At 35.6% G+C, this 13,067-nt stretch overlaps 1 protein-coding gene across 9 annotated transcripts in view; it reads right to left on the bottom strand.

The window, feature by feature from the left end:
• The window catches only part of PAM (peptidylglycine alpha-amidating monooxygenase), a 383,297-nt gene that overhangs the window by 241,072 nt on the left and 129,158 nt on the right, over positions 1-13,067 (bottom strand). For all 9 annotated transcript variants that reach the window (XM_078153066.1, XM_020973957.2, XM_078153065.1 and 6 more), the window contains 2 exons: positions 5,846-6,379; positions 4,780-4,900 (listed from right to left, as the gene is read on the bottom strand). In XM_078153066.1, the coding sequence (XP_078009192.1) occupies positions 4,780-4,900; positions 5,846-5,937 (213 nt within the window). In that variant the 5' untranslated portion in view covers positions 5,938-6,379. The remainder of the gene's footprint in view (positions 1-4,779; positions 4,901-5,845; positions 6,380-13,067) is intronic.

Genomic DNA, 13,067 nt, shown 5'->3' with positions numbered 1-13,067 from the left:
GAGAAACTCAAAAGACAAGTTTTGACTACTCCAAAACTTTACCTAGGGTCAGCCCTGCTACTGATATTCCCTCTGATCCTCTAGAAGACAGAGAGGTAAATAACGATGACATAGTGGAAAGTTCTGACACTTTCCAATTGACTGACGGTAGATAAATTACTTATCTGAATCTCGGACTTTTCATCCATAGTGCGGATGATTATCTATTTCAAAAAGCTGTTGTAGATAATGTACTTTGTACATCTTAAAATTCTATTTAAATGTGATCTATTATTTTTTTATTAAAAGATCTCTTAGAAATCATCATTATACAAAAATCATGAACTATCATAGAATGCTTTCTCCTAACTTCAGCTTGGAATAGTGACATGAAAATATTCCAAACTTGGTCTAGATATCATGGACTATGTCTATTTAACTTTTTAGATAGATGATACAAATGTTACTTGATAACTGTGAATCTTAATAAAATGACATATCTATAGTGATACTGTTGCATTTTTATAACAACTAATTAGAGTGAAAAAATAAATTAATTTTTTTCTCCATCCAACTTCTTTTCCTCCTTTTACCTTCGTCTTGAGTAAATAATTTAATCTTTTTGGTCTGTTTCAATATCCACAGAATAAATGGGTTGAACTAAATGATTTCTAAGGTCCTTTCTGTCTTTAAAGTTCTATCAGTCTTTAAACTCATATGTATTAGGTACTTAACATAGAGCTATGCTATATATTATGTACTTCAAAGGGCTACGTCACGGAACCTTCAGAGATTTTCTTTTCTTCTTATGTTGTAGATATCCTTGTTTCCCAGTTGTGGTGATAATTGTGTACTAAACGAGAATAATTTTCCTGAAGAGGGAGAGATTACAAAAATGTAGAAAGAAAAAGGATGGGTCTAATTTTATTGCAAAAATTTTTTTCATAAGACAATGAACTTTTCCCTTGTCTCTGGGGATTTATTTTAAATGGATTCACAGGTAGTAAATTATTTATGATTGTTTTGGTGACAATGTGGTAGACTGACTATTCTGGGTTCTAATCTGGGTTCTCCTACTGGATGTCACTTCAACTGTCTGGGATTCAGTTTCCGTGTATGTAAAATGAAGGGATTAGATAAGAAACATTTAAAGTCTTTTTTTCTACCTAATATTCTGTAATTTTATGTACTCACCCCTCCAAATCTTCACCCTAAAATATTGCCTACTACTCATTCTCTCTCAATGATTGGCTAAGTCCCTCCCCCCAACCTAAGCTTTCATTAGTCTTTTTTCTGTCTTTTTTTCCTTTGCTATTCATGTCCTTCTTTCTTAGTTTTCATACTCACTTACTTTCCCCAATCTTTTTTCTAGTATTTTCCCTTTGTTGTGGGGCAGACCAGAAGTCAAAAGGCCTAAATTCTAGGTGTGGGGCATCACTTACTAGCTATATAGGCTTGAGCAAGACTGTTAACCTCTATGGCTTCAATTTCTTAATTTGTAAAACAAAGATGATGATATTAACTCTTTCTGTACATTCCTAAGAGAGTTGTTGTAAAGGGCAGCAAATGAATGTGAAAGTTTTCTGTAAACTGTAAAAGCCTGCACCAATTTAAAGGAATATCACTGGTCCTTCTTTTTCTCTCTTTACTTCTATCCTTAGTTATCCTTTTCTCCTTTATATTTCTTTATTTTCAAAATTCTCTTCCCTGCCTCTGGATTCCTTCTTACCTCCTGTTTTGACTTCATTCTTCTTCTTTTTTTCCTGTTTCTTCCTTCTTCTTTTGTGGATATGTTCCTTTTGAATAGAAACTATATTTCCTGTGTTCTCCATTCAGTTCTCAAATGGCTCTTCCAGAAAGTCAATATATCACTACTCACCATTTCCATAAACACCAGTGGCTCCCTATTACCTCCGGGATCAAATACAAAATCCTCTGTTTGACTTTCAAAGCCCTTTATAACCTACCTGTTTTCTCCCTACCTTTCTTTTCTTGCATCTTACCATCTTACATGTACTCTTTGATCCAGAGACATTTGCCTCAAACAAGGCACTCTGTCTCCTGACTCTGAATTTTCACTGGCTTTCTCTCAGGCCTGGAACTCCCTCCTTTCTCATCTCTGCCTCCTGTTTTCCCTGGCTTCCTTCAAGTCTCAGCTAAAGTTCCACCTTCTGCAGGAAGCCTTTTCTATTCATTCTTACTCTTAGTGTCTTCCCTCCGAGATCATCTCTAGTTTGTACACAGTTGTCAGCATTCTGTCTTTTCCATTAGACTATGACATCTTTAAGACTGTCTTCTATCTTCTTTGCCCAGTGCTTAGTAAACTGCCTGGCACACAGTAGGCACTTAATAAATGGTAACTGACTAATTGGTTGTCCCTATCAAAATCTCCTAGAAGTACTGAAAGTATACTGGGGACCCAACTAGCTTACCTTGCCTGGCTTTTCAGTGCTCAGATTTGTTTTCATTTGTAGAGTTGGCCAAGAAGTGTGTTATGTAACAGGTACATCAAGTGAAAGAGTGCCTACCAAAGTTTGACACTCAGAAAGTAGAAACGATGAATTTGGCATCTAAATCCGAACTAATCAAGGGGAGCCAGAGCACAGATACTGAATCATTCAAGATTCTCAAGTTAAGACACAGAGAGATATCTAGTAAAATATAATATATACATATAGCTCTCTTATCTATGTCTATTGGATATATACATTATACACACACACGCACACATACACATTATACACACTCACACACACACACGGGTGGTCATAGTGTAGAGACCACATAGTAGATATGTAGTATCATATGTTCCATGTATGTCCAGGATAACAACTCACAATTATATGGTACTTTAAAGTTCACAAAATACCTTCTACTACATATATAATAGCAGCTATACATAAGAGGTATTATGATATATGAATAAGAGTTCTGAAATTAAAGTCAGGAAAAATCCTGCTTCTGACACGTACTAATTATATGGCAATTGGCAAATTACTTCACCTCTCAATTTCAACTTCCTCATTTGCAATAAAATGGGGATAATATCTGTTGTGCCTACATCATGGTATTGTTGTGAGACTCAAGATAATGTATATTAAGCACTTTGCAAACTGTAAAGTCAGTTACTATAATTACTCTATAAACTAATGTTATTCTTATACTATATGTGGTATACATAGTATATATAATATAAAAATAATAGATAATTATATTGAAGTAAATATTTTCCTATTATTATTTTGATAATCACAAGAGATACTATGATTTAGATCACAAAACTAACAAACATTTTGTTTTATGATTGTCCTAAAATGGATCACCTGGAAGTTATCCTCCAGTAGCTACATCCTCTTTCTTTCTTGGATAACGCCATAATTAACACATTGTAATGGGGGAAAAAAAGGAACAGAATAATTATGAATAAAAGAATCTCATCTATGACTCAAGGTCTATCTGGCAAATGAAAGATTTCTGAGAAAAGGAGATAATTTCAACAATACTTAAATAAGTTTGTCACATTTTTAGCAACATGTGAATCTAGGTTAAATAAAATACAGGAAAATTAGTGCTCTGATCTAAATATTTTATTCAAAGCATAAAGTGAGAGGAGAACATTTTCTCATTTTTCTTCTTTTTCTCTTTTACTATTCTTCTTCTGGATAAATACTATCAATGAAGCTTTGTGAAATGCAAATTTAAGAGACCAATACATTAACATACAAAAATTGGAATACATAGATATTTTCAGAAAGGGAGTATTTTTACAGTGCTAATCCAAGCAGTTATTAATAGATCACTAGGTCAACAAGTTATCCTTCCTCAAACAAATCAATGTGAAGCCTCCCTCCCCAAAGGCCCACATAAACTTCCTAGGGCTCTTGGATGCCAACTTCAAAGACATACCCCCAATAGTTGGAATCTTTTTATTTTCAGTGCAAAAAAAAAAATCTATCTGCAACAATGAGTCATCTACTGCAGTTCAACAACACCCTGTCCTTTTCATGCCTCTGCAGACCTTCAAAAGGAAAGTACTATCTTTTAATGACACACATAAATCCCCTCACTGCCTAACTGCAAAACATAATTAATCCAGGCCTTTTTGTGCTTAATGAAACACTCTGAAAAACAACACAGTACTGGAGATAAGCCTATTACATATACCTGGGGGGAAAAATAACCTCTCTCATTTTGCTCATGTGCATTTTATTCATATTTCTGATCTCAGCTATTACATAGTAAGTATCAGCATATAGTAAGCCACCTGTTAGAATCATTTAAAAAAATTTTTTTAAAGCATAAAATTGTTTGTTTTCAAATATTGTCTTGTTCTTTAAAAAAAAACTTTCCAACTCGTGGTTGCAACAGGATATTTACAGGCAGTAATCTCTTAGACACAGCTGCTAGATATCATTTCACTTTCTTAGAATAATTTTTCATATTTTAATCCATATACAGTATATTACAAAGAATATTACTCCTCGGAGAATCACAAAAAGGAAATCTTCTAGGTTCCATTTATATACACAAAGATTGTCTCAGGAAAATTAAAAACAAAACCAACAAATTCTCACCTTAACTCAAGTGCCATTCTTACCTTTCCCCCTCCCTTGCCCCACTCCCCACCAATAATATTCAATCATTTTAGCACTATCTAAGGAATCTCAACTCCTCAGGGAGGAAAAAATAGATAGGTATAAAGCTTAATTTTCAAGACAATCCTAATGGTAGATAAAGTTTCTCTGCTCTAGTCATCAAGAGTACATACAACAAGTAAGAAATATAATACAGTTCCCTTACCTGCTTTGGTGTAACCCCAGGCATGCGGATGTCCAATGCAAAATCTGATGAATCAATAGGGATTACTGGCCTGCTGGTACCAAGGCATTCATTGGGAAATGATCTAGTAGTTTCTTTATACCTTAAAAGGGATACAAAGTTTTAAGAACCTTGAATACAATGGAAGTTTAATTCAATAAGAAAAATAGGATTTTCACCTACTTGTTATAAATCCTTCTAGATTAGTCTCATGTATTTAGACAAGATAAAAACACTAGACTTCCTAGCCATATAATAAATTCCCCAAAATCCTTTCTAACTCAGGGCTAATATAAAATAAAAATAGTCAAATGAAATACATTTAACACTTGTTTTTTACACAACTTAAAAAGGGAATTTGAGGTTCTGATTAATGAAATTACAACGTCTAATAAGTGAAAAGAATCAAAGATTGCCAATTTCCTCAACCTGAGAATAGTAACTACAGCCCAGTAAATTTTTATAACTCCAGCAAGGGGTGGTTCAAAGATTATTATGAATACTACCAGTCAAAAAAAAAAAACAGAGTTGTTAGTGCTAAGCAGAGTTCTAAGGGGGAGGAGAGATCATTGAATGAAAAAGAACTATGTGAATACATAAATATTTAACAGGGTAATTAATAGAAGTGCGTCTACAGCTCAGTGCTTTTTGGTGAGCTGTTGGAGTCCATGATCTATCCTACTCACCCACCTCCAAAGTCTAACAAGATATTTTATACTTCTAGATGTGATAGCAAGAGAGTGCTTAAGTTTAAACAACTGTAACGTGGTTTCTGGATAACTCACGCAGAGGAAAAGACTGGTATTAGAAATCAAAACTTCTCATTAGAGTTTTGAAAAACAGGAAACCTGGCTGCCATACCATGGGCTCATTTCAAAACTGAGACCTAGTTTTTTAGAAGTTACACCCACAAAAAAAACAAACATAGTGTCAATAAATTATATTTAGCTGGTACATGCTTCTAAGACTCACAGATGAGAAAGTGATTGCCCCTTTAAATAGCATGCACAAAAACCATCATAAACATCAGCTCTCCCGTAAAACCCACCTCTTAAAGACAGACAGTGGGCTTCTAAAACCCAAACAGCTGTTTTGAAAAACAAGGAACAGTATTAGCAGGTTATTAACGAGGCCAGCCATGTCCACCCTGCTGTTCCTGGCCCGATTAGACCAGTAGAAAAAAGGGCAGAGCAGCTCTATCGGGTGTGATCCCAACAATTAGGCAGCAGTGGCTGTATCAATTCACTACTTCATTATCGTGTGCTCTGCAGGCATCCCCCACAGCGCTGGACAAACCATCTGTCTTGGAAGGTGATGCACGATATATCAGGAAGGTGGACGATGCTATGTTGTTTCTTATCATTAGCTGCAAAAAAATCTGTTGGAAGAAATCTTTCACAGCGAGGTTACGCTGTACTTTTCTCCAGTCAAGAAACAGAAGCAAAGAGGCAGTCCTGATGTTTTCCCCCTCTGAAGCTTTTGGCTCTGGTGTTCGGTTTAGACCGGCAGGTGACTTATCAATCCACAGTAACAGAGGCTGTGAGGGATATCACACAAACCAACGTCATTCATCATTCGGAACCTGCAAAAATAGAAGCAGATAATGGATGACTAACACATTACAGCATTTGTCCTCAGCAAATCCCTGTTGAGGCTTTTTAATACATTAATACTTTCATAAGCTTTAGCCCAACCCAGTGAGAAATGCCTCGGCTGTTGATCTCTGTCTTTCTTCTTCCACCCCCACACAATTACCATTCCACATTTCCTTCCTTATATCTTTCCCCTCTATAACTAAAAAAGCCTTTCAAACCTCCAATAACATCTTGCTCTAGCTAAGAAAAGTTATTCACATAATAGATTACTGTCATATGAAAAAGACGACTCAAGGAGAAACACAGATTGAAGCTGAGACAGAGCATTCGGATACAACAGTAATCAGAAAATATTACGAGAACAAAGACATGCCTCTATCTGCACCATGAAGTCTTTTAAAAATCCTGTAGATTATGAACTATTAAGTGAGATGATATGGAAATAGAAGTGCATAACTTTCAAAAGGTACTTCAATTCTGGGGACATAAAAAAGGGATACAAATAGTAACTGTGCCATTTAGCTAGGATCTACTATACACTAACAAACACGTTATGACAAGGCTCCTCAGATTGACAAAACAATCAGGATATTTAGAACTAGGGTCATGTTTTAACATTCTGTGTAATGATTTCTACTAAAATAAACTTAAAATGACTAGTTTTAATATGCATGGCTTCTTGTTCCCTGAATACCTCAGTATAAGTTTTAAGGTTCACATTGAGAAGCCAGGTATTTAAAATCGTGCATCACTGCCTATAAACTTATACTTATACTTCATATTTGATTTAAAAAAAGGTTTATTAATTTAAAAGATTTATTAAAAGATTTATTTATTTAAAAAGATTTATTATACCATTCACCATAACCACAGGGGAAAACCACATATATCCAACCACCAGTCTAAGAAAAACAAACAATTGTTTGCTAGTATTATATAAAAGTTTCCAAAAATATACTTTATGTGCTACTCTTCAAATTCAAAAGATATTGAAGATAATTTAAAAAAATAAAATATGTGAAACATACAAAGTTTATCATAACGGTTTAAGAAACATACCTTACAGTAAATATAATTCAAGCAAGGCTAAACCTCCCCAAAAAATCTTGTTGCAAAAGAATTGTTCTTTGAAAGCTGAGGACCTAATTGCAGAAAGGGGACTAATGATAGTGAGGTATTAAGTTGACTGTAAAAAATGAAGCCAGATTAATCCTAATCAAAGGTGGGAACAAGTCACTTGAGTGAGTAAGAAGGAAGCAAAGTCATTGGACAATAACTGAACACTCTCCCAGCTGACCCTAAAAACCAATCAGTCACTCAATCAACATTTAATTAAGGACCTACTACCACCAGGCATTGTGGTAAGCACTGGGGGAACAAAAGACGCAAAAGACAGTAGTCCTTGCCCTCAAGGAGCTTACAATCTAATGGAGGAAGCAACATGCAAACAAATATGTACAAAGCAAGCTGTATACTGGATAAATAGGAAATAATTTAAAGAGTGAAAATACTGGAATTAAGAGGAGTTAGTGAAGGCTTCCTCTAGAAGGTGTAATTTTAGTTGGGTGACAGGGAGATCAATAGTTAGAGTGAAGGAGGAAGAACCTTCCAGGCATGGGGGATAGCTGGAAAGAATGCCTGGAACTGAGAAATGGAGTGCCTTCTTAGTCAAACAGCCAGGAGGCCAGTGTCACTGGATGGACATGTCAGGGAGTAAGCTGTAAGAAGAATGGAAAGGTAGGAGAAGGCTAAGTTATGAAGGGCTTTGAATGTCAAACAATGAATTTTGTTTTTGTTCTTGGAGGCAACAGGGAGCCATGGAGGGTGACATGAAATATTAGATTAAATTCAACACTTTGGAGAAAGAGAGAGAGAAAGAGCTAATAGTTAAGAAAGAATTCAGCTCTTTACTTTTTGAGGGGGCAAGGAGATTTTCTCTCCTGCTTCTCTCCTTCCTCCCTCCACTATTAGCCATGGCACTTAGCAAGCAAAACTCTCTGAGAATCCTCAGTCCAATAAATGGAGAGTCAGTCTGAAAGAGGTTCAGGTAAAATGGAGGGAGCAGAGATATACTCTCTAGGCAAATATTTCTACAGAGAGGCAGTCACTGAAGGCAGAAAAAACTTCAAGGGTCAAGATCCATGGCCACAAAGAAGAAAGCTAGCTACAAAATCAAGAAACATGGTAGTTCTGCTAATCCTTTGCAGAGAGGATTCCAGAAAGAAAAAAAAGAAACAAAGAACAGAACAAAGAAAGAGATAAAGAAAGAATTTTAAGGCCCTTTTTAAGCTAGCTGCCTTGGCAATAAGTTTTCCTATGTGTGTGCCTATCATCATACTCTTAAGTTTGTGCCCATTCCTCCAATGGATATTGTCAATCAATAAATAAGCATTTATTAAATGCTTACTATATGCCATCCACTCTGCATATTAGTGAGGTAGTGGACACCGGGTTTCTGGGAAGAATGTTTTGTAGCCACAGTTCTTAGTAATATTAATCTTATGAGTAAATCATGTTTCATTCCATGGAAGATTCTGTAGACAAGAGAAAGCCGTTTAAATTTATTGTAGTGTATATCCAGACTACACTGAAGGTAAGGTAAAAATTTAGGTTACCTAAGTGGCTCAGTATATACAGCACTAGGCCCGGAGTTAGGAAGTCCTGAATTAAAATCTGACCTCAGATACTTCCTGTGTGACCCTAGGCAAGTCACTTTCAACCCTGTTTGCCTCAGCTTCCTGGAGAAGGAAATGGCAAACCACTCCAGTACCTTTGCCAAGAAAACCTCAAATGGGGTCACAAAAAGTCTGAGGGAACAACAACAATAATAACAATAACACAATTATCCATAAAATTATTAATGTAAATGCACTTTATTATCTTATTACCCTATTATTAAAGGCCTTATAATTAAAATCACTGTTATTATTATTCTTAAGTAAGTTCAAAATGCACTGTGTTGAGATCATATGTAAAATAGTCTTTTATATGTATTCTCTTTTTCCAGGGACGTGGAAGTGCAGGTCCCACACGGTGTGGGAAGTGTTGCCCCAGGTGAGAAGGAACAAGTCAACGACGGCAGGCAGGTGTTCAAATGGTCTGGGAGGGTGGGTGGAAGGAAAGGGTGTGAAACTAGAGCATACGCTTTGTCTTAAAATAAGATACGAAAATATTGAATTTGATATGTGTTGTGAAGTCATGAGAACATTAGTCAAAGTTGAGAAATTTAATTAAGAATAATGTCTTGTTATTTTCCTTGTGGAAGAATTTTCAGGACAGAATGATTTGATGACTAACAGATATATTTAGAGGGAGTCTGTTACTGATCACAGGGACTGGAACAATAAAATTGGTTACTGCTGTTAAGTTAGTGCTGCAATAGCATCACAGACTGAATGGTACCAGTGAGATTTTCTATTATTTCTCTAATAGGTATCCAATCAATGCTGACTGTTGGGGGAGGATTACTTCATAATTACTGTGTCACATGATATGAGTCTAATACCCCTATGATGAAAATGACCAGTTGAATTGCTGCATCTTTGGGAATTTGTAGATGTGTAAGCACACAGGAGTCATTTTCCACATTTATTGAAACCTGAGCACTGCAAAATCTCATAAATTTCTATCCTTACTAATTTGAAATAAGTGTTAATTACAATAGAATGGAAATAAAGTTTCCCTTTACCCTAGGAAAATAGACTATTCTAAAGCAGAGTGTTTTGTTTTTGTTTTGCTCTTTATTTCTGTGGGACTATTGATGCTACTTGTCACCATAGGGAGTCTTTTTACTTAGTGTAGATACAAATGTAAATATCTTTTTATATATATGCATATATTAGTTTCAGGTATGTAAATATAATACTTTATATGTTTCAATAAAAATTACTTGAAAATATGTAATTATCTCATCTCCAATGACAGACCAAGGGCACAGTGATAGTGGCTCTAAAATATCTACTATTATAATTGGAGCAATTCTTCACTTACATTTATATAATCACTATGAATTAAATTGAAAAGCATTCTTACAGGGGGAGGGAGAATTCTTTGCTTCTTCAAAGAAAATACAACACTGCTGGGCTAATTAGTTCTGGAAAGGTAGTACTATTATTATTATACCATCTACTTTGCCATATGAAAAAGTTCTGGTTGACATCGATATTGTTGTTTTCTAAAAGTAGCTGAGCCATTGCCAATTCAATATCAAACTGCATCTACGTAACAATTCACAAGTGGATTTTTTTTTAACAATAAATGAATTATTTGGTGTTTGAGTGGTCATTTTACTTTAATATCTTGAGAAGTTACGGTAGAGGTTTTCTCCATCAATTCATATTTTAAGTTGCTGGTCTTTAAGAAAAGCCTTTCCCAGTCCTCCTGCCCTCAGAGATTACCTCTGATTTAGCCTGTATATATCATTTGTACACATTGAATTTTTCTCCCCAAGTTAAACATCAAGTCTACAAAAAAAAAAACAAGAATAACATTTAGTCACTATTTAGGTTTCTTTCCAAAATGATTAAATTATCTTTTATTTAGGGAAGGTTTGAAGAATGAGTTCAAAATTGGTACTTAATGATCTTCTAAAAGTTCAAAAGATTTTTCTTTTTCAGTAATGTGTCAGGAATTGAAGTTGCCAAAGGGCAATGGAAAAGTACATGGTGAACATGAACTGCGTACAAAATACCATAAACCATAATTGACACAGCAGAAGTAGCATAAAGGATTGTATCACGATGAAAAAAGAGGGGTTGAACATGCTGTGAGTGCAAAGGTTAACTGAAGGACACTCTGCGTTTTACTGGTATCCTTGTGATATCCAAACAACTTAAGGAAGACTCCCTGATTGTTGGGTAAAAACCGGTGACAGACTAATGATATGATTAGGATATGGATGAGGGTTACAAAGACTGAGTATATGCATGGATGGGTTGTGATCCACATCTCTGGAGGGAATACTCTTATCAATGAGATCACACATCCATTGGAATGTTGGAATAGGAAGTCAGGTACTGACAATGTTGTCCAGTGGTTTCAGTTGTGTCTCCTTGTGACTCCATTCAGAGTTTTCCTGGCAAAGATACAGAAGTAGTTTGCCATTTCCTTCCCCAACTCATTTTGCAGACATGGAAACTGAGGCAACCAGAGTTAAGTGAGCCCAAGTTCATACAGCTAGGAAGCGTCTGAGGCCAGATTTGAATTCAGGAAGGTGAGTCTTCCTGACTCTAGCAGCTCTATCCACTGATTCCTTTTAAGGGACTGTTTTTTTTTAGACATCGAATAGATGGCTGGTATAGTAGTTGATAGTATTGGGCCTAAAGTCAGGAAAACCCAAGCTCAAATTCAGTTTCACACACTTGCTACCTTTGCCACCCTGGGCAAGTCACTTAACACCTGTTTGCCTCAGTTTCCTCGACTATAAAATGGGGATAACAGCACCTCCCAGGGTTACTGTGAGGATCAGATGAGAGAAGATTTATAAAAGTGCTTAGCACAGTGCATGGCACACAGTAGGCACTATATAAATGCTTATCCCCTTCCCCTATATGTCTTCTTATCATCACTGCTATGGAAGAAGATAATAGTAGATTAGATGGAGGGGCATAAGCAATCAGTTTAACAAAATTTATTTAAGCATAGCTTTCTATTTAACATGGCACTATGAAGGGGTAGCTAGGTGGTGCAGTGGATACAGCACTGGCCCTGGAGTCAGGAGGACCTAAGTTCAAATCTGACTTCAGACATGACCCTTACGAGCTGTATGACCCTGGGCAAGTCAGTTAACCCAACTGCCTTGCCAAAAATAAATAAATAAAAATTGAAAAAATAAAATAAAATGGCAGTATGTAAAGTCCTGGAGAAGCCCAACTGTCTCCAAAAATACTCCAGCAAAGTCCTAAAAAACCAGCAGAAAAATGATAAACAACAGCAAAAATATATGTATTCCAAGATTTTGTTTTTTAAAAAACCCTTGCAGTATAGTGTTATATGATCCTGATTATGATTCCTTGGTATCTTAACTATTTCTTGTTAGCTAATTTGCACATTTTTTTTTTTTGGTGTGTGTGGGGCAGAGATACAGAAGCTCTAGATTTTGGCACTGAGATTCTTTGTTGTTCCCAATTTTTTTCCCCCAAGTCTTGTCAATAAGCATTTATTAATCACTTCTTACATGAGAGGCACTCTACTAAGAGCAGAGAATACAAATATAAGCAAAAAGAAAGAGAGCCCCTTCCCTCAAGGAGAGTACATTCAGAGAAGGGAATACTTAAAAAGCTTAAAAGCTTAATGGGAATGAATGTGGAAAACTATCTTTACATGTAACTGGAAAAAATAAAATACTGTTAAGTGAGGAAAAAGCTTAGTGGAGAGAAGGGGTTTTTGCCCATTTGGCGGCATTGTGGAAAAAGTCTGAGGTATCAGAAATAGAGCCCAGAGAGGAATGAAGAAATTATCAGCTTTGTTACTTTCCTTAATGCCAGACAGATTCTTTGTTATTTTCACTTTTCCACTCTGTTTCTCATAGCTCTGGGGACTCATCTTTTATCATTACTTTAAATATGGTACTCAGATTATTTTTTTCCTCATAGTTTTCAGAGAGATAAATGATTATTAAATTATATTTCATTAGCCTATTTCCCAGGTTGATTTTGATAGAAGATACCTCACATA

This window comes from Phascolarctos cinereus, unplaced genomic scaffold (genome assembly GCF_003287225.1).
Source record: "Phascolarctos cinereus isolate Bilbo 61053 unplaced genomic scaffold, phaCin_HiC Scaffold_4;HRSCAF=312, whole genome shotgun sequence".
Lineage (NCBI taxonomy): Eukaryota > Metazoa > Chordata > Mammalia > Diprotodontia > Phascolarctidae > Phascolarctos > Phascolarctos cinereus.
This window is presented reverse-complemented; position numbering and strand designations above follow the sequence as displayed.